The sequence below is a fragment of the Calonectris borealis genome, chromosome 2 (genome assembly GCF_964195595.1).
Source record: "Calonectris borealis chromosome 2, bCalBor7.hap1.2, whole genome shotgun sequence".
Taxonomy (NCBI): Eukaryota; Metazoa; Chordata; class Aves; order Procellariiformes; family Procellariidae; genus Calonectris; species Calonectris borealis.
The window spans coordinates 123590310-123610553 of NC_134313.1; the positions used below are offsets into that span (position 1 = coordinate 123590310).

The 20244-nt window shown below is 41.2% G+C and overlaps 1 protein-coding gene across 2 annotated transcripts in view; it reads right to left on the reverse strand.

Annotated features, from left to right (window-relative positions):
• Positions 1–243: 243 nt before the first annotated feature.
• NEK11 (NIMA related kinase 11) overlaps positions 244–20244 on the reverse strand; it is a 101413-nt gene continuing 81412 nt past the window's right edge. For both annotated transcript variants that reach the window (XM_075143295.1, XM_075143294.1), the window contains exons 15-16: positions 19469–19565; positions 244–1264 (exon numbers count right to left, since the gene is read on the reverse strand). In XM_075143295.1, the coding sequence (XP_074999396.1) occupies positions 1060–1264; positions 19469–19565 (302 nt within the window). In that variant the 3' untranslated portion in view covers positions 244–1059. The remainder of the gene's footprint in view (positions 1265–19468; positions 19566–20244) is intronic.

Genomic DNA, 20244 nt, shown 5'->3' on the forward strand with positions numbered 1-20244 from the left:
GCCTAAAATTAATTTGGTCCACAATTCATTTGAGATTCCTCTATAGATTGTACTACTTTGTTATCCTTTAGTATTTTACACAGATGGATGAAGGAGCTCAGAATGAAGAATAAAGAAGGAAGGGGTAGAAGGAAAACATCAGGTATATAATCAGAGCATGATATACAGCTGAAATCAGCAAAAGTGTGATGCATATGAAGAAGGGAGCATAAACACTAAGAAAAAACATTTAACAGTAACCATGTGCAAGCCAAAAAAGTCAATTTATTGTTCTACCTCTGTACAATGAATTTGATCTAAAACTCAGAAGTCGCTGCAAGGATTCCTAGCTACCACAGTCAGCTATCGCTCCGGCCTCATGTCTCTGTCTCTATATGTGCACACACGTACGGTATATGGTCAGACATCTTTCTGCCTCTATGGATATACATACCTATCTCTGTATGTGAGTATGCATATATGTATATAAATATACATGTACGCATCTTTTTCACAGTTTCTTTGAAAGCCATGCAGATTAAATGCAGTCCTTTTGAACAGTGAATAATAAGAAGACAGTTAGTGGCTGAGTAGCCGTACATATACATGTGTGTTCAAAGGTAAGCCTGCCAAAGTACAAAAAATATGGGCTTAAGTGTCATGACGACCAGTTAGCGCAGGAATCAACAGCAGCTGGAGCCTAATCCTGCACCATTTCCATCAGAGGCAGCTTTGCCAGTGATGCTCTGAGTGCAGGATTGGCGCCTGGCCAAGGCCCAGGAGAATACCTTTCTCTATGCCCTAAGTGGTGAAAAAGGGGACTCTGGTAACGGTGAATCCTCCCCTCCACTGTCACAAACATTTATTCTTCTTCCTGCCCCTGTAATCTATACTGTATTTACCCCCTTCTTTCTCACTAGGGTCTGCATTCTCAAATGGAGTTTACCCACATGCTTACGTACTACATTACCTTCAGTAGGTTCCTCTAAATACCTCCCGTACTTGCTTGCTGGCCTAAAGAAGGCAGCTCAGCACTTTCACTCCTCCTTGCCATTTCCAGCGCTGTTACTGACACACATTTTACAGCTGAAGACGTGCTTCTGAAGCCTGTAGCTGCTCCTCAAAGTAGAGAAGCTGATCCACTTCAAAGCAATCGCTTGCTCTAGAAACCAGTTTCTCCAGGCGTCTCCTGATCTCCTCCTCACTGGCATTCTGCTGTCTCGCTTGCTTGAGATAGCTGTACACTGCCTCAAATACCTCCGTGCCCAGCTTCCCAATGGCAGATCTGGGGATAAATATTACATAAAGTTCAAGTAAAAGATAATTCACATTATATATTAATACAAGCAATAGCTAGTACTGGTATTTTTAAATTTTGTAGTTACCTTTGATTAAAATGATATAACGATGCACCTTATTTGTCTGACAGTACAAGGAACTAAAGTTTCCTGGGGAATTTCTCTATGATTGCTTGTTATACAAAGAGCCTAGGAGTAAAAACGTGGCCATAGTAAAGACATGGGAAGCATGATCATCGTCGTCGTTACAAACCAAGATCCCTTTCCATGCCAAACCTGACATACCTTTTTATCTACAGCAAGCCCCCGTATTATCTACAGCAATACACACACGTATTATTGCCTCTGGATTTCATCAAAACCAAAAGGAGCAACCCTAGTCAGCCATACACCAGTGGCATTTTATGCGAACAAACACATTTCAGGATTCATTGCTTTATTTTAGCTTCTATCAAATAACAAGGAAACCATTGTACAAGATCAGCATGAGCTAACTGACACTTTGTTCTTTTCCTACAGCACTCCCCTTTTATCAGAAGACAGATCTGTAATTCAGTGACAAAGAATACACTCACAGGCTCTTAATGTTGATTTATAAAGAAGATCCATTTGCAAACTGCAAGACAATGAACAGAACTTCTTTTTCTAAAGGCAAACATCTTTAAATTCCTGTCTTACAAGCCATAGGTAATATAAAATTTTCTGCTCAGTGATGGGTTCATAATATTTTGATGAAAATATTGGAGTAATTTTCCTTCAGCATATGAGAAACTATCGGCCCGCTCTGCACACATTTGCCACAGGATTTGTGTTGTTTTCTTTCACTAAACTTTTATATGTTAGAGCAGTTGAGATTTGATTGTCTTTTAGTGTCAGACTTGCACATTTTAGGGGTGATAATGCCCTTCAGTTAGTTAGAAAGGAGGCTGGACTAATTGGCATCACCTTGCAGGACTATCTGCAATTTGCATTAAAAAATGTCTTATTTTGGTTAGGTAAAGTTGTGGTAAGCAGCTTTTCCTCCCACTAGCATTTTGCTAGGATTTCGAGAGTATTTAGGTGGGACAATCATTCCTTTTTCAGAAATCCATCATGGCATGAAGACCTCTTCAATAAAGCTTCTCAGCATATCTGAACAAGGTTTCTCTGACAAATTTTTCTTCCATACTAAAATAAACTAATGATATCTGAGATTCTAACGCTCTCACATATTTCTCAAGCATTACACATACTGTGTCTCTAGCATGTGAAAACATTTGATGCCTTAACACTCTTTTGGTGGAAATTCTTTTAGACAAAAAAGAGGTACTAGGAAGTGAACAGTATAGTATTCCAAAATTTCAGCCTGAATATCTGCACTCATGTTCCCTTTCCACCGAGTCTCTGTCACACACTGCTTTCTACAAATTTAGGCTATGGAAAACTGAAAGGATGGATCCCAGAGCTGTCCCAGGATGGGAACTGCCTCATTTATCACCCCAGCAGTGAGCTGCCTGCTATTTATAAAGGATTAGCATGCCTTTACAGTATTTGCTGTCTCACAGCTATGTCTATACTCTCTCTGAGGGGGGCTTTGAGCTGCTCCCCACTTCTGCAGACAGCACGCTTGCCAGCACAGCTTCAGGCACAAGCAGAGCATGTCTTTCTGCCCGCAGGGCAATGCCCACTGCCCGCGGGGAGCTGCCCATGGCCCTGGGCTCATGCTGCCCGCAGGGCAATGCCCACTGCCCGCGGGGAGCTGCCCATGGCCCTGGGCTCATGCTGCCCGCAGGGCAATGCCCACTGCCCGCGGGGAGCTGCCCATGGCCCTGGGCTCATGCTGCCCGCAGGGCAATGCCCACTGTCTGTGGGGAGCTGCCCATGGCCCTGGGCTCGTGCTACCCGCAGGCTGGCTCCACAGCCAGTGCCCAGGGCAGAGGACAGCAGGGAGCTGGGACACACTCGGCTTGTGGCCACGCCGGGGATCGCCCTTTCTGAGCTGTACAGGAGTAGAGAAAGGGATCGGAGTTGTCTCCTGGTGCCAGCATTAAGGCTTAGCACTCTAATACTCTGCAGGTGGGTTCAGAGGGAGCGCGCATAAGATTTCCCAACAACAGTTTAAATGGTTAAACCTGCACGCTGCCCCCCAACAACATCACATACTCCAGTTGTCGTTTTTTTGCTGATTTTGTACGGATTTTGCTAACACCAGCGCAAGGCCAACTGTTCTAACCTGATAACATAATTCACCTAAAGGGGTGGCTGCTTTTCGTCTGCGGTCATCCTGTAACTGCTGAGGAATGACGTCGTTATAGTGAGATTGCAGCCAGTAAAATTTACACATTATGTAAATTCCTCCATTCTTAGAAAACCATTACGAAGAATTTTAGTTTATTGTTTCTCAAACTTCATTTGATATGAAAGCATACAGTTTCCTCAGTAATACAGAACCACTTATTAGCATATAAGAGACTTCTAAAAAATCCTGTTGTTATATGTAGTAGGACCTACTGCTGGTAAAAATGGACAATACATCTAATCCTTTTCCTGAAGGATATCCTAGAAGACTCTCTGATCTCAGAAGGAGGAAACACTTCTCCTCACATCCCGCCTGCTCTCACTGCTTTTCTGCAGCTTGGTCATGCCCAACCCTTCAGCTACACCTTACCCCTCCTGCTGGCTCCTGACACAGAGGCGGATCCGGAACTTGGGGCAGAGAAAGCCAAGACCCAGGATCAGAAGCCACAGGGCCAAGTTGAAATCTCTGAAGGTCCAGACCTGACTCAGTCCTGCTTCCTGTAACTAAAAACTGCCCCTTTTTTTCTACCAAAGGTGCTGTTTACGGGAAAACTAAAACTGTTGGAAGTGATTAATTCTCAGACACTGGAAACCTAGGGATTAGATTAGCACAGAAAGCTAAATAGGGATTTGTTTGTCAAATAATGTACATTTCTTCACAAAACTTCATCAGCAATATCACAGTATTTGTTTCCAATGGTTAAAAATCAATACATGCTATTTTGAAATCACTGCTACTTCATCAATGCCTTTACTGACTCCTCTCTCCCTCTTAGACAAGTATGTTTAATTTTTTGGCAGTCCTATCTATTTAAAGATGAAAAATTAAGCAAACATGTACCTCGGGAGTATTGCTTCTGCTAATAAATGTGACCTGCAGACTTGAATCTTTTTGGTTAAGCTTGGCAGAGCATGCAAATCAGCTAATTTGTATAATAGCTGATACAATAGAATTAGGGGAAAAAATGTTCATAGGTTGAAAATTAAGGGGTAGGTAACAAAAATTATAACCTGCTTTTACAAGAGGAGACATCAGGCTCTGTTTGGACTTGAGAGCTGCATTAATGCGAGTCTGCTACCACATCATGCATTTTCTGTCACAGAAGCAGAAGTGTGGAACCTAAGACAGTAAATGTCAAATAGACGTTACTGAGTGAATCTATCATCCTGATGGAGGGAGGGGGGAAGTGGCTTCCTGGAAAGCGAGGTTTGCCCATTATGGCCCCGATCCTGTGCTGGGGGATATTTGTCCGACCATGTGAAGTCCTACAGAGGCACAATTACAGATTTTGCACTGCCCTTCTGTTTACAGTTACTTCTATTTCACATGAAAAATGGGACACCTACATTACCGTTTTGAAATGGTTAAAAGCCTTACCACCAATGTGCTGTGAGAACAAGTACAGAGCTCCCATTTACACTCCCATTTGGCTGTGTTTTCTGATTTACTGCATTTACTCCCTTTGTGCTATCTTTTAACTCACTCACCTACAAACTCACTATTTTCCACCAGAAATGAGCCATCTCCTCTTTCTCAGCCAAGATTACACGAGCAAAGGGCATACTTCACATCTGGGATGTCATCACTGTGACAGACTTTGTGGGCCAGAACCCCATCACACACTGCCCTAAATAGTTTTTCACTATGCTGAAATCAAAGAGTTATATCAGGCTTTACCAACCAAGGGCCTGACCCAGGATGATATACACTAATGTGCTTAAATGTCATATCTCAGATTGTTCTTTCTCTTGTTTCACTGTGTTACAGCGACTTAGGTATGTGGAGGGATTTATTGCTGGCATCTGAGCACTGTGTTTCCTAACTTTTCAGCATCTTCTTTATGCAATAAAATTCACAGCTCTGTGGTTGAACCCCATGCTCCCTGTACAATGCAGGCACCCCAGAAAGGCATTGATCCAAAACAACAGCCCACCAAAACTGAAGAAAAGCATATCCTAAATTTGAGACCTGTCTGGCTTTATTAAAGTTGGGAATCACCTCTGCCCACCCAGAACTCGCTGCAATTCAACATGACCACATAGGTACCCAGTTGTCCCCTTTTATCCCAGGGCCCGTGGTTAGAGCATTAACCCAGAGAGCTGGAAACCTGGGGGAAGAACAAGATTCAAACCACATCTCCCAGAGCAGTACCATAATCACCAGTCAGATGGGGGGATGAAGGACTCTCCTTCATTTTCATTCTGATTTGTATGAAAGCAGATGTATTGGGACAGAAGAGAATGAGCAATGGTGGAGGATAACTCTGGATAGATTGAGGACTAAGGACATCACTGGAGGTATGTGCAATCATTATTTGCATGAAACGGTCCCTGGATAAAATAGTATGAACAGTGTTTGGAGTCCTTCAGTCCTTGGGATTGAAATCCAGGTTATCATGTGTGAGTGAGTGCCCAGAGAGTGTGCTTTCTCACTGCAAAATGCAAGAAATTCAACAGTGACCGCAACTTTTTTTTTTTTTCATAGAATCATAGAATCATTAAGGTTGGAAAAGACCTCTAAGATCATCGAGTCCAACCATCAACTCAACACCACCATGCCCACTAAACCATGTCCCTAAGTGCCTCATCTACACGTCTTTTAAATACTTCCAGGGATGGTGACTCAACCACTTCCCTGGGCAGCCTGTTCCAAGGCCTGACCACTCTTTCAGTACAGAAATTTTTCCCAATACCCAATCTAAACCTCCCTTGGCGCAACTTGAGGCCATTTCCTCTCGTCCTATCGCTAGCTACTTGGGAGAAGAGACCAACACCCACCTCGCTACAACCTCCTTTCAGGTAGTTGTAGAGCGCGATGAGGTGTCCCCTCAGCCTCCTCTTCTCCAGGCTAAACAACCCCAGTTCCCTCAGCTGCTCCTCATAAGACTTGTGCTCTAGACCCTTCACCAGCTTCATTGCCCTTCTCTGGACACGCTCCAGCACCTCCATGTCCTTCTTGTAGTGAGGGGCCCAAAACTGAACACAGGATTCGAGGTGCGGCCTCACCAGTGCCGAGTAGAGGGGCACGATCACCTCCCTGCTCCTGCTGGCCACACTATTTCTGATACAGGCCAGGATGGCATTGGTCTTCTTGGCCACCTGGGCACACTGCCGGCTCATGTTCAGCTGGCTGTCAACCAGCACCCCCAGGTCCTTTTCCTCTGGGCAGCTTTCCAGCCACTCTTCCCCAAGCCTGTAGCGTTGCATGGGGTTGTTGTGGCCGAAGTGCAGGACCCGGCACTTGGCCTTGTTGAACCTCATACAGTTGGCCTCAGCCCATCGATCCAGCCTGTCCAGATCCCTCTGCAGAGCCTTCCTACCCTCGAGCAGATCAACACTCCCGCCCAGCTTGGTGTCGTCTGCAAACTTACTGAGGGAGCACTCGATCCCCCAGTCCAGATCGTTGATAAAGATATTGAACAGGACCGGCCCCAGTACTGAGCCCTGGGGAACACCGCTCGTGACCGGCCGCCAACTGGATTTAACTCCGTTCATCACGACTCTCTGGGCTTGGCCGTCCAGCCAGTTTTTTACCCAGCAAAGAGTGTACCTGTCTAAGCTTAGATTACTAAAATTCCTAAATTAGATTACTAAAATTACTAAACTTCCCTCACTCCTGGCTGCAGAGAGCAGTCCCAATGCTCCAGGCAGAGGAGGCACAGGGCTGGCCATAGCCTGGAGGCATGCTGCGACCACCAATCTACTGGCTGGACAGCAGATATTGCCAGTCCCCATGCTGTCATCCATGGAAGCTGTGGTCTGAAATAAAACGCCTCTTGCTACCAGCTTTTGTGCAGGGCACAATCCACGCCTAGACAAAATTAACTGGAAGAAGCCCCAAAGGCCATAGAGGCAGACAGATTTCTGATTTGTGGATAAGGATGGGTTTGGGCATGAGATAGGGACTTGGTTCTGTCAAGGGTAAGGCACTTCTGAGCATGTGAGAAGGAGTATGAATATCAGCAAAATCATAGGCACTTACCGCTTTGACTCACTGCCAGTGTAAGAGGGAAGCTAAATAGGAGCCTTGAGAACTGCAATTTTATACTCAGGGTGTCTAAAAATGTTCCAAGTCATTCAGTGGATCTGGGCCCAAATGAATTTATCAGGCTATCTGGTGATTTGCAGTTGATTTCCTACGCATCAGTGCAAAATTACTAAAATTTGACAATATAATAATGTTGTGTTCTCAACTGGCTGAGGAAGTTGTAAATCTTTCCCTGGGTGAACAAAGAATTTTCTATTACCCCGTGGGTCTTTATTTTGACTATTCTGCTACTAGCTACATATTAACATTTCCCTTCTGGTCTGGAGATCAATTACAATACACCTACCTTTATGCAACACTGACAAAAGCCACAAAACAAGATTAATGCTTAAGTTTGCGCTCCTCTGTGGGCGTTAGCAGCTGGGTTAATATTTCTCAACAGCTTGTCATTGCCTGCCTAGAAGGATAACTATGACACAAATCAGCAGCTCAAGAGGTTTTCAGCTTCCCACTTCCAAATGTCATTCAGCATGATAGCGACTATCTTTTAAAACCATTCTGCTCTCCCTCATCCACCCCCAAAGGGAAGCGGCACTTTTTCCTCGCAAACACTGAGTTTTCACTAGTGCCTCGGGGGAGCTGCAGTGTGGTCCGTGCTTGGGAGCAAGGAGAGGCTCTGCAGCCGCCGAGTCACCACGCTCTGCACAAGTCACTACTGAGCACACCCGAATAACACCATGAAATTCCCTCTGGATCAGGCACCAGCAATAACATCTCATCTCTGCCATGGCAGGCAACAAACACACGGCTCCTAAGCCAACCACAGAAAATCCAGTTATTTCAAAATACTGATGTTATTCATGGCTACCTCAATGTAAACCTTAAAAAGAAGCTTTCTGGACATGGAATATCCATTCCAGTGGGCATTTATTTATCCTTTTGGATACAGCCAGGCCGCCTGCACCCTACCCCAACAAGCATATTGTAAAGCAGGAGGCAAACCTGTCGTGATTAGGACTCACGGGCCATAAAAGCAAGTGCAGGGATCTTTGAAAGAATAATTTCAGCAGACGTCACTAAATTCTGTTCCCCTTAAGTCAAGGGTATCCCCATGGAGTCCAGCAGTATTACTTAGGATTCCCACTAATACACCCAACTCCGATTTGTCCCTGAACATGCTATTTCTAAGCATTCATTTATTAACCTTATATTTCTCTTTAAAACAGAGTACAATCGTGCCACTTTGCAGCTAACCAGCAGTAACATGAATCTTGGTGAAAAAGATTGTTACATTTATCTCCTGAAATCACTCTGCAAAAGAATCAGGAAATTACATATCTTTGATCTCATACAAAACATTGTTTTCTGACTGTACCAGAAAATCTTAGGATATCTGCCACAGCATCTCATGGTTCAGTAAACAAACAGGTTTATCTCAGTTACAACAGAAAAGGTCCCTCTCCTCTCAAGTTATCTTCCTGTCATTCCGTGTGTTGGCATTACTGGCTATGAATGACTACAACTTCTCTGAACCCTGAAAGAAACTGCTCTGGGTTCAAAACTGCATTTGCAGCAAAGCTTGTCTGTTGCTCTGTAAAGACCCTTTAGATCTGCTAGGAGAAGCGCATTGTAAGTTCCATGATGTATTTTTTAGGAACTTATTTCTAAAGGTAGGACAATACCTTTCTAGTTCTGACAGCTGTTCAGTCTTGGGAATGTGAAAAGTATGGCAAAGTCTAAGAAAAGGGCTTCTTAAAAAAAAAGAAAGGAAATGGAAAGAATTATTATATAAAAGCTAGTAAAAGAAAATCTGAATTGCTAATATTAGCCCCTGCCTTCACCTTCAAGCCTCAATGGACTTTGACTTTCATCACATTACTGCTGAATGAAAATTTCTTCACTTGAAGACACAATGATAATTTTCATAATTCATCCTTAATTACATCTTAATTCCTGAATTAAAGCACCTTAATTTGATTGCAAACAAAACTCTCTGATGTCCTACTTCAAAGACCCGCAAAATCTAAAGCATATTTAGGACATGTTTTCCCATGAGCTAAGAAGGATCTTATTATTAAAAGCTGTAGACACAGCTGAAGAAATATCAACAATAATATTCTCCATGCATCTCATTTTCTGAGACAAATGAATTTGTAAAATAGGAATTGAAGCTGACATCTGCTCTTGGAAGAAGCATTAATTAGAATTTAGAGTTACTAGCTGAATTCTAGCTACTACTAATTTAGCACATAGTTTTCATAAGAGGAAATTTTTTTTTAGTTTTTCCCACAGAAGAAAAAAACAAACCACAACAAAACATGGTCATTGAAATCTAACCTGAATATTGCAATTTTAAAGTCTTCTATATTAACAGATTTACTGACAATACTAAAAATGAGAGAGCAAACAAGTTTGCTTATATAGAGCTATTCTTCAGGAGGTAAGACAGGTGAAAATGATACCATTTAGTGCCCATGAAGAATTACCTGAAACACACTTTCCTGGGCTGCAGGCTCGTTATACATATTCTGAGATTTCCTAGCCTTGCTAAAATTATTTTAAACGACATTCTGTTTTTTTAACAGTGTCATGGCATACAAAGAATCTTTGAAAAGTCATCAGTTTAACTCATTCAGCATCACTGATCAAGATCAAGCAAAAATTCGAGGCACATTTAACACATACCTGATGCCATTTGCTTTGTTTATCAATGCATTTGTTTTAGATGGATGTGTCTTAAAAGCAGCACAACATACAACTGCTTCTCGAATGTGGGCATGCAAGGATACAGTAGTTCTCTCTGAAGAGTCAATAATTATATACAGTTCTCATAAGAGTTTAAGAATATAACTGCAATCTCTTTTATTCAGCTGTGTGGTAATTCAGAGTTAATGCTGACTTCCTTTTACATGGCTTGAATTTTGGGGGGGTTCTCCTGATTTAGGGTCCCACACCAAAATGATAGTTATAAAATTAACAATTTGCCCATCAGAGAAAGGAAAAGATACAGACTTATGCATTTCAATCGAGCAATCATAATATTAAATATTACTACATATGTTTTTGCTCAATCCAAGCATTGTCTTCAGCCATCTTGTATTAAATGTTACTATTGGATGTAAAGCAATGCATTTCTGAGTTAACAGTCTCATTAAAAGGCTGTCAACAGGTCAAGTGCATCAATGGAGAAATTAATGTAATCAGCTGGACAATTCTTGATAGAAACATCACAAGCCCATAGTAATTTACTAACGAAACCTTCAGCTGGGCTTGTGAACTGTACAGCAACAGAGGGAGATGAAGCAGCACTCAAGTGCTGAACTATGCTAAACAACCATACTTACCATAAAAGTAATAATACTTTTAAGTAATCCAATCCAAAAGACATTTTAAAAGTTAAAAAACCCAACTGTTGTGGATCCTGAGATGCCCAGTTGTGACAAGTATATATGCGCGTATATATGTACACATAAAAATAGTACACATAAAAATAGTACACATAACATATACACACAAATAACTGTTTGTGTAAAGTTTTTATACATTAACCATTTGGGCTTAGTTCACACCTATATCCACTCAAAGGGGCCTGAAGGTAGGTGGATTAAGTCCACAACTTCTTTCAGGTCCCTTTCCACATCTGTAGCCCTGCAAAAAGTTTATAGCACAAAACAGGACGAAGGCCAATTCACGTTTTGGCAGAGGCATACAATTCCATGACTACACCATACTATAGAGAAAGAAAGAAAAGCAATTACCAACTACGGACAGTAGATCTATGATTTTCAGAAGGCTTAGAAAGGTTTATGCATTCAGTTTCTTCTGATTCTTCATCAAAATAAGACAAGCTTCCCAGAGTTATTTAGGCATTTAAAAAGGCAGAAAGAGGTCTAGTCCTTCTATTTTTTTTCCCAAGAAGTAAACATTTAATACCTCAACACTTTTCAGAATAGGACCCTGATCATTCCTCTGTCTCAAGTCTCTTGGAAAATCAAATAATTGTACATCCAGATGCCTGAAAATATGGCATATAAAAGAATAATGAAGATTTCTATTAACATTTACAGAAACATAACAATCATAATATACTATCTAAATAATTTGTTTCAGCTAGTAGATTCACAAAGATAAAACCCAAGCTTGCTCTGAAACGGGACTGAACCAGAAAAATTGTCATTAAGCTAAAGTGTATTTTTCTAGTACTCAGCTCCTTTTATTTTCCTGCAGAAAAATGTTAATGGAGATACACGTCTAATGTGTTACCTTAAAACTAAGAGCAAGGTTAGGCCTTACAAGTACCAGTATCCTCCGGTTTTGTCACAATCTTTGGCCATGTCTGGCTAATGTAAACATAGTACATGTACTACTGTAAATGTAGTACAGCTGGTTTGGTATCTCCAAACTCTGCAGACCAACATCGCATGAAGATAAGCTGCTCAGCAAGGAGGCTCATTGCAGAAGGAGACAGACCTGCGACAGAATCACCCCCGATGCTGCTGCACCCTCAGAAGCGGAGGCTGCTCCCTTTGCAGTGATGGCAAGTGCGATGTTTTGGGTCTGCTAACCTCCTCTTCACCCAAGATAGTTTGCATGTTGCCCAGTTTCTGGTGGTTTACCCCATGGGCTATTTTTCATGATACCAACTCTGCATTGCTCACCTCCTTCCACATGGGGAATATGAGACGTTTACCTTAATGACTTACATGTACAACAGAAAGAAATCACTATGTGATGATTGAGGAAAAACGTGGTGAAGCAAAGAAGGAAAAGGACAGATTTTTCTCACAGACACGTACAGTATTAGAGTAGCAAGCAGATGAAGACAGAAGCAATACGGGAAACAGTAAACAACAGTAGCCCTGGCAAGGGTTTGGTGAATGCCCAGTGCGTATTCACTACCTATATTTCTCTCAAGTGCCTCTGTAAACCTCCCAAGGTCACAATGCTGCATCTAGTAAACACTGTCAAGATTCTTCAAGTGGTTCCGTATTGGAAACAGACTATATAATTAATGTCACGTGAAAGCATTCTCACATTTGCAAACTATTGACAAAATCAAGGTGCTAGAAAACTGAACAGCTCAATCTATACATTATGTATGCACAGCACGAGAAACTAGGGAATTCATGCCTTTTGTGCAAAACAAAAAGATGTATTAGTCTAATTCTCCTAATGTTTTGAGTGTTTGGGGCTATCTGACATTTTAAAATGAGTGAGTCTATACTTACAGTTTTATGTGTTTTGCTACTCTCTCTAGTGCTAAAGCAATTATGACATTACCGTCCATTTAAAAAAAAAAAATGCTTAAAAATTCAGGGTAACAGAATGGCTCATAGATCTATGACATGCAGCTCAGTAAAGAAGCTGAAAAAGCCTGAGTTTTCTTTACATATCTAAGTAAATTCACAAAATATTACACTTTATTTTAAGGGTCTGACCTAAGGGTCAAATAATGTGCAAAATGAGCACCAGGATGAACATCCCAAGAAAATACCTCAAAGTTTAATCATGCCCTAATAGACTCACTAACTCGAGCTGCTGAGTTTGTTCTCTTTATTCATTTCAAAGTGCATCATAACAAATGTAAAGCTGCTAAGAACTGTTGAAATGATGGCATCGGCAGGTGACGTGCTCTTCCCATTCCCAGATGCAGGATGGAGAGGAGCAGTATAAGAGACAGAGAGCCAAGACAAGAAGAGAGGCAGCTCATTTTTGCTGTGGAAAGGGGAACAGCATGGACAATGGGAAGAAGTTGAATGAAGACCCATGGAAAATGCCTGGGGAATTAGACCATCAGCTCCAGCTTCAGCCTTGAGGGGGGACTACTGCTTCTGCTGCAGAGGACTCCCATGCTTCTGGGCAGTAGCCACTGCCTCGCTCACCTTCATTTCTTCTTAGGCAGGAAGAGCCCAGGATTCACCGATTCCCACTTTCTCTCTCAGTTGATGCCTTGGGACAGCAATGACTCACAAGCCGGGAGCATTCACTCACCTCTCCTGGACAGGAGCCAAGAACCGAGTTCCCAGCTTGGTAACATAAAGGCAGGTTCAACTCTCCTACTGTTCCAGGTTAGTTTTACTGTACTCTCACTTCACTTGCTTGTAAAGCAAACAGCAAAACCAAAATGCTTCAGACCTTCAAATCTGGGTCTGGAAGGTAACTGTGCAATTATCCTGAAATAGATTAACAGTAAAAGAAAGAGAAACTTGTGGGCTAAGATGTTTAATGTGTTTCCGTAGTGAGCTCATTTGGCCCTAAATAATGAAGAGATGGAGACTGGCCTTTAAAAATGAGGTGTGAGAAAGACTGGGACAAGGAGGATGGATATGTAAGTAACATTTTGGCTTAGCCCATGAGAAGCAAAAAGCTACAGTTATGCTGTGAGATGTCTTGGGATCACCAGACAGAAATTATTACCAGAAAATGGAGTGTTGAACAGAACAACTGTAGCATGTATAAGAGGAAATTTCATGCTCAAAAACATTTCAGGATCAATATCTTCAAGAATACTGTCCTCTATTCGTCTGCAAAAAACACTCATAGCTCAGACAGTGTCAATAAACTTCCTTATCAAATATGTCTTTTGTCTGTGAGAAGACATCTTATTCCTCATGCATGACACCTTCAGCGGTGACAGTCAATGGCAATTAAAAGGTCACCAAGAATTTTTTTTATGGAAGTCTAAAAACCCAATTAGCTTTTCTATATTTGTTGCTTTTGCCTTCACCTAAAGCTGCCTTCAATGATGTCAATAGCAAAACCAGTTTCAGTAGGCTCAGAGCTGGCCCTTAGGAAGGTCCACCCAACATCTAATAAAACACTATATGAAATAATCAGTTTCTTTACTGCAATGGTTCAAAAATGTGCAGAAATAAATGTACAAAGAGTCTTCTATACTTTAGACATTTTTAGGACTATTTATCTTAAAGATTACCCAGAGCTTATTTAACGACTTCAGTATAACCTTTCTTTCTGAATTTTCAAGATAAACGGTACGTTTGATGCCAACGTCACAAGCACGAGAAACATATATGCATACTGCTCATTAGTCTAAACCAATAGTGTTATAAGCATTCACAGGAACAGAATAAAAATATCACCAAATGCCTTTCCTCCGTGACTTCTGAAAGACAGCTTTACTTACACTCAGCAGGTGATGATGAAGTGTTTTGCCTGATCATGGTATGCTGCTGTGTGTAAGACTTCAGGGACTGACTAAGAGGTGCTTACTGCTGTGCTAAAGGATTTTAATTTACTTAAAATTTGGGGCATAAAAGCCTTTTTCTCTTACTGACATACATTTTATTGAATTCTAAACTGCATATTAAAGTTCACGGCTATTAAAATGACTCATTGTGTATATTCATGGATACCTCCACAAAGCAGCACCAAACACTCTATACTAAGGTTTTTTTCTTCATTTCCTATGCTTTTATTTCTCTTTATATTTTCAGGAAAGAGAGAACAAGATACACATTCTATTCCATAGATATTCCATTATTCAAAAACTAGCCTTAGTCTGTAATACACAAATCCTGATTTTACAAAGTCCAAGAAATTAATTTTGACTACAGCGCTGAAGAGGCTTCAAGGGGAAGCCTCCACTCACTGCACACCTGGGACACAAATACTACATAATATAGGGAGGTGGAATTGTGAATATAGCCAACTGCACCAAAACCCCTAATAAGGCTTGTTCTTGTCCAGAAATTTCTGCACACACTTGTCTTATTCCTCACCTTCGCTCTTCCATTTTAGATCATGAAACCCTGCACAGACTTGAGATGTCAAGCATGCATCTAAGACTCTCCACAGGCTTCTGTGCTTCTGCCTGGCCCTTCATTGTGGTCAAATTGTGGCTGAGGTGGTCAAAACTTGGAAGGAAGGGCCTCAGAATAAGATAGAGTAAGCTGAAAAGAAGCAGAAAAACTTTTTCAGCTAGAGATCTAAACAAGTTGGGTCTGTCTCTTTTAATGTAGATTTTGACCTTTTTAGCCTTTTTGACCTTTTTACAAGCTATCAGTGCTGTTAGTCCAAGCCTGAAGAAAGCTTTCAGTTTGTCTGTCAAGTTTTTCAGAAGCTGGCAGAAAACAAGCTAGTGTTTGCTACAATGACTCTTCTAAAGCCTTTCCTTAGGGACAAAGCCAATCTTTCAGGCAATTCAAGCCAAAGCTTCTGACATCTTGTAAAGAAGACTTTGACAAGCTGTCCATACAAAAAAGAATAGGTGATATAACAATTTGATCTGATGGTGAAAAAAAAGCTTTGGCTTGAGGAGTTGTTTCTGAAGAATAGCTTGGTTGTCTTCTGAGAACCATAGTTGGAAAGCCTCTATAGGGGAGCATCGGTGGAACAGACATTAGGTTTTCCTCATGGATCTCTGTGGTGAAGATAATTTGGCTCTGGATAGCATGTGAGAGTAGAGCTCCTCAGACTGAGGCATGCATCAAGTTACCTGGTACCATGGATGGGAACCACCATGAGAATGAGATGGTGGCCATAACAGAAAATACCAAAAAACGGCTCCTCCTGTTTCCTGCATCTAACATGATTCCTCAGCCTAAAATCCCAATATGAGAAATATGAGTCACACAACTCTGATTTATATATTTGCTTGACTTCCCACTGTTAACATGGAAGGCTGGGAAGGAGCATAATGAGAAAAAGTTCAGATAACCTTTGAGGGAGCTAGTTCAAGAAACAGAGATTTCTTATCAACACTGCAGAAGATCCCAATATCAAAATGCTTAGCACTGAAGTAGAAATTTTTGCAGAGAGAATGAACTCCACTTGAAAGGTAAAGTTAAATCTCTGCTGCTATAAACTTTATAATGAATACTGATACCAAGTATAACAAACTAGAAATTGTTCTCACTGGAGTAGGCGATTTTATCATGACTTCTACTGAGAGGACAGCAATTCAAAATGCTGTAACAGAGTGCAATGGGAATTGAAAAGAAGATGCCAGGGAAAATATTCAGGGACTGTAGTGAAGGAAGCTGGTGACTGAATCATAAACACGATCAGGTTGTCTATAGGTTAAGCCCTGAGCCTTTTTTTTTTCACTTAAAGTAGAAGACAAAGGACTCCTACCTACCATATTCAAGAACATCCATGGCTTCCTTCTACATTCCTGTAAGGACTTTTAGCAAAACTTCCCTCTCACATGAATATAGGTACAAAGCCCTGCACAAGAATACAGTAGAAGCTACCTAAATTGGCACTCTGATAAACGGCAAGTCTCTCTGCTCTCAAAGAATGCACTCAGTGCAGCACACTGCAATGACTCAAGCAATAAGCACATCACATCTTGTCAAGTGACTGTCCTGCTGCAGTTGTTTGCAAGCCCATATCATTCACACATCAATTAAAAATGGCTAAAAGGTCTTTTTGCTGTTAGACTCCGTGTTATTTTACATGAATCTACCATTTTTTCAGAACTAACGCAAGAGTTTCTTTCATTAATGTTACTTGTAGTGCTTACTTTCTGAGCAACTCATGACATAAAAGAGAGTCTCTCTCATCAGAGTCTATTGCTATTAGCATCTGAAAATGGCACTGATCCCAAACCTTCATATTTCTATTTCTATAGTGACTTGCCACCTAGACGGATTTCACTGCACTCCCACATTGTCTCCACTGCTCTTCTGTTTCCTCATAAGAACTCCAGCTACTCAGTTTCTTTAAGACAAAAAACCACATTCTCTCTTTCATTAGAAGGTGTCAACTGGAAGACCTCACCATAAGTCTCCGGCTTCCTGAGTAAAAGTGAATAGCGCAAGTGTGAATTATATTAGCCTTGCCTAAGCGGCACTGCTGTGTGGATGAAGTACAACACATCACGTGAAGTTTGCTGAGGGATGCGCAGAGCAGCTGAGGCTTCATGCATCATTCTGCAGCCAGATGTACTTCCTTCTCGCCCCTGAAAATTCCCCCGCTGTGCTCTGTGTGCAGATTGGCCATGTGTGAGACTTTGCAGGGATCTCCCTGTGTATGTGTGTGCTGGGTACTGTGCTCACTCACTTGTTTCTTAACACCCTCACTTACAAGCAATTAACGTACTCACTCACCTTTACATATTCAGCAAATGACAAGGTCATAGTATGTTTAGGAGAAAGGGCAATAACCTGAGTAAATATTTTGATAGACTTCTTCAAAGTAGCTATTATAGTGCACAAAATGAGATCTGTACCTTCATTTACCAAAAAAACCCCAAAGAAACCCAAAACGTACCCTCCCTTAATTTGTTCCCTTAATGAATGTAACTTGAAAACTTTTCACGGGTACGGTCTGCTGGAAGTTCCCAAGATGCCGGTTGGGTGGGTCTTTTGACCTACAGAGCCAGCTGACTGTTCTCATTCAGGAATGAAATGACTAGGAAAGTATTCCAAAACCAGGAAGTTTAATGCATTAAATGTGAACTACTGCAATTAATCAGGCTTTTCATTAGCATATGGCTAGTTTATAAACTATTCTGAAATGTGACATTTCCAAAGGATCAGCACTTCCAAATTTTTCAGCATTTAACCACCACTAAGTGCTTATCCTATCAGAACCAACAAACTGTGAAAACCATGAAACAGCACTGGAAAAACAGAATTTGAAAGAAGCAAGTGATTTAATCGTACCTCAGCCCTAAACGCAATGACCATGAAGTTCAAATAGTTAAAGTTTATCAGTTTATCCTGTAACCATGAGAACACAAGGTGAAGACTGTAAGATTAGTGGGTGTTTTGACTAAACCACCTCACCTTGCAACTAGTTGGCACAACATGATGCATTTTTTTATTTTTATAAGTACTTTCCATGAAAAGGGAATGGAAAGCAATCAGAGTGGCGGGCTGTGAGACCCACTGATTGACTGCACAATAAAGGCTAAGCCATGAAGTGAAACCCTAGCATCTTGAAATATGTAACAACTTCTATCTGGAGTAAATCTGATTGGTATTTCTCTTGAATACATGGTGCATTTGGCACTATAATTTGTTTTAAACAGTGATTGGCATCAACACTCTTGTGGTTGCATTCATTTTCTTTAGGGGATTCACTTAAATAACTACTAGTATTAACTGTTTGAACTTACTTGTATTCTGATAACATCCACCGTATTGTTGGCACTGTCCACCCACACAAGAGAAAACTGCCCTTTTTTAAAGTGTTTACAATCTGAGATCAGTTGAATATTGCAACACTGCAATATTCAAAGTTCGAGTTCAGAAATAATACATAGCATTATGATTATCAGATAAATTAGGGTGCAATAAATCTTGGAAGGCCAGAAATTACTGAATCAAGATAAAAGCTCAAGACACATTAACCAGCACATTCTAGAAAAGAAGCACAGGTCTTTGTTTTATTAAGACACTAAAATCTTTATTAATAAAGCTGGGGTTTCAATGATGCTGAAAGCAATTAGACAATGAGTTTCATAGGGAGCTGCACATGTAAATTCCTCTGAATCATTTGAAAATCCCAGCCAAGAGCAGCAATCATGTTTCCCATGATGATATGATGATTTAAACCAAACAAATCCATTAGTCTTTCGTTCCAGGCAAGAATGAAGTGTGGGTGAGGGAGCAAACATGGTGGGAACATGAATATCTGCAGGTGATTTATGGGCATGTGCTGAGCTAATAAAGAAAGCGAAGTTCAGAATGACACCGACGGCAGTGAAGGCAAACTAGACCCTGGAAGGATGACAGTGATTGTGCAGATTATGAGAAAACAATCAGAAGTGACAGTCAACCTTCAGCCTCTGTGGAGGCAAGTAGGCATCCAGTCTGTAAAGAATGCCTTACCATCCACTTCTTTTTGCTGAAGGGATTTTTTGGGGCGGGGAAACAACACGTGGTTTTCTTTGCTGTGTTCTGCAGTTTTTCAAATCCATCCTCTTTGAATATTGGTAACACATAAATATGCTACTTACTCCCTCATGCGTTTCAGTTTGGTCTCAGCCATCATGCTGTTGAGAGCTCTGAATCCCTGGGGCGCCCCTGGAGACACTCCGGTGACAGTCCGCGAGCCTACAAATCAATGCACAGACACATAACCTTATTCACCTCCATCCCCTGAGCTCTATTGCAGAGTCAAGGGCAGTCAGAAGGAGGAAGACTATTCCTGTTTCTCACAAGGTAGTGCCACATTAATTAAAGATGAATTAGATTATTAAATGCACATTAAGGGCAACTCCTTTCTGAGGGACAAGTAGATTTATAGCTTAAAGGCACCAGAATTGTAACAACAATTTTCCTTCTGTGCACTGTACAGGGCATTATATTACAGCAGAAAGAACAGTCACTTGAGGAAGTGCTGGGACAGATAAATATTCAACAAAATGAAATTTGCTTAGACAGTATGTATTTTCCTCCATTGTTCTTGCGCTTATTTATAAGAGCAAGAACCTTCTTCCTAACAGGCAAGTCTCTCCTTCAGCTTGATCGTTACTGTAAACTGAAAATATTTAACTTATGACATCACTTTCCCCTTCAGATGAAGGTACTCTTTTTTAGGTATGTATATATACATAAAAAACATATCTGTATATGTAAATACATACATACATGTGAGAAATACACATATGCATATACACACATGCACACTCTTTCTGTTTACAGGCCTCGTGGGCTGTTGCAATATTTAAGGACCTAATGCTCACAGACCGCTGAGGGGCTCATCCACAGGAACACAGAAGTGCTGAATCAC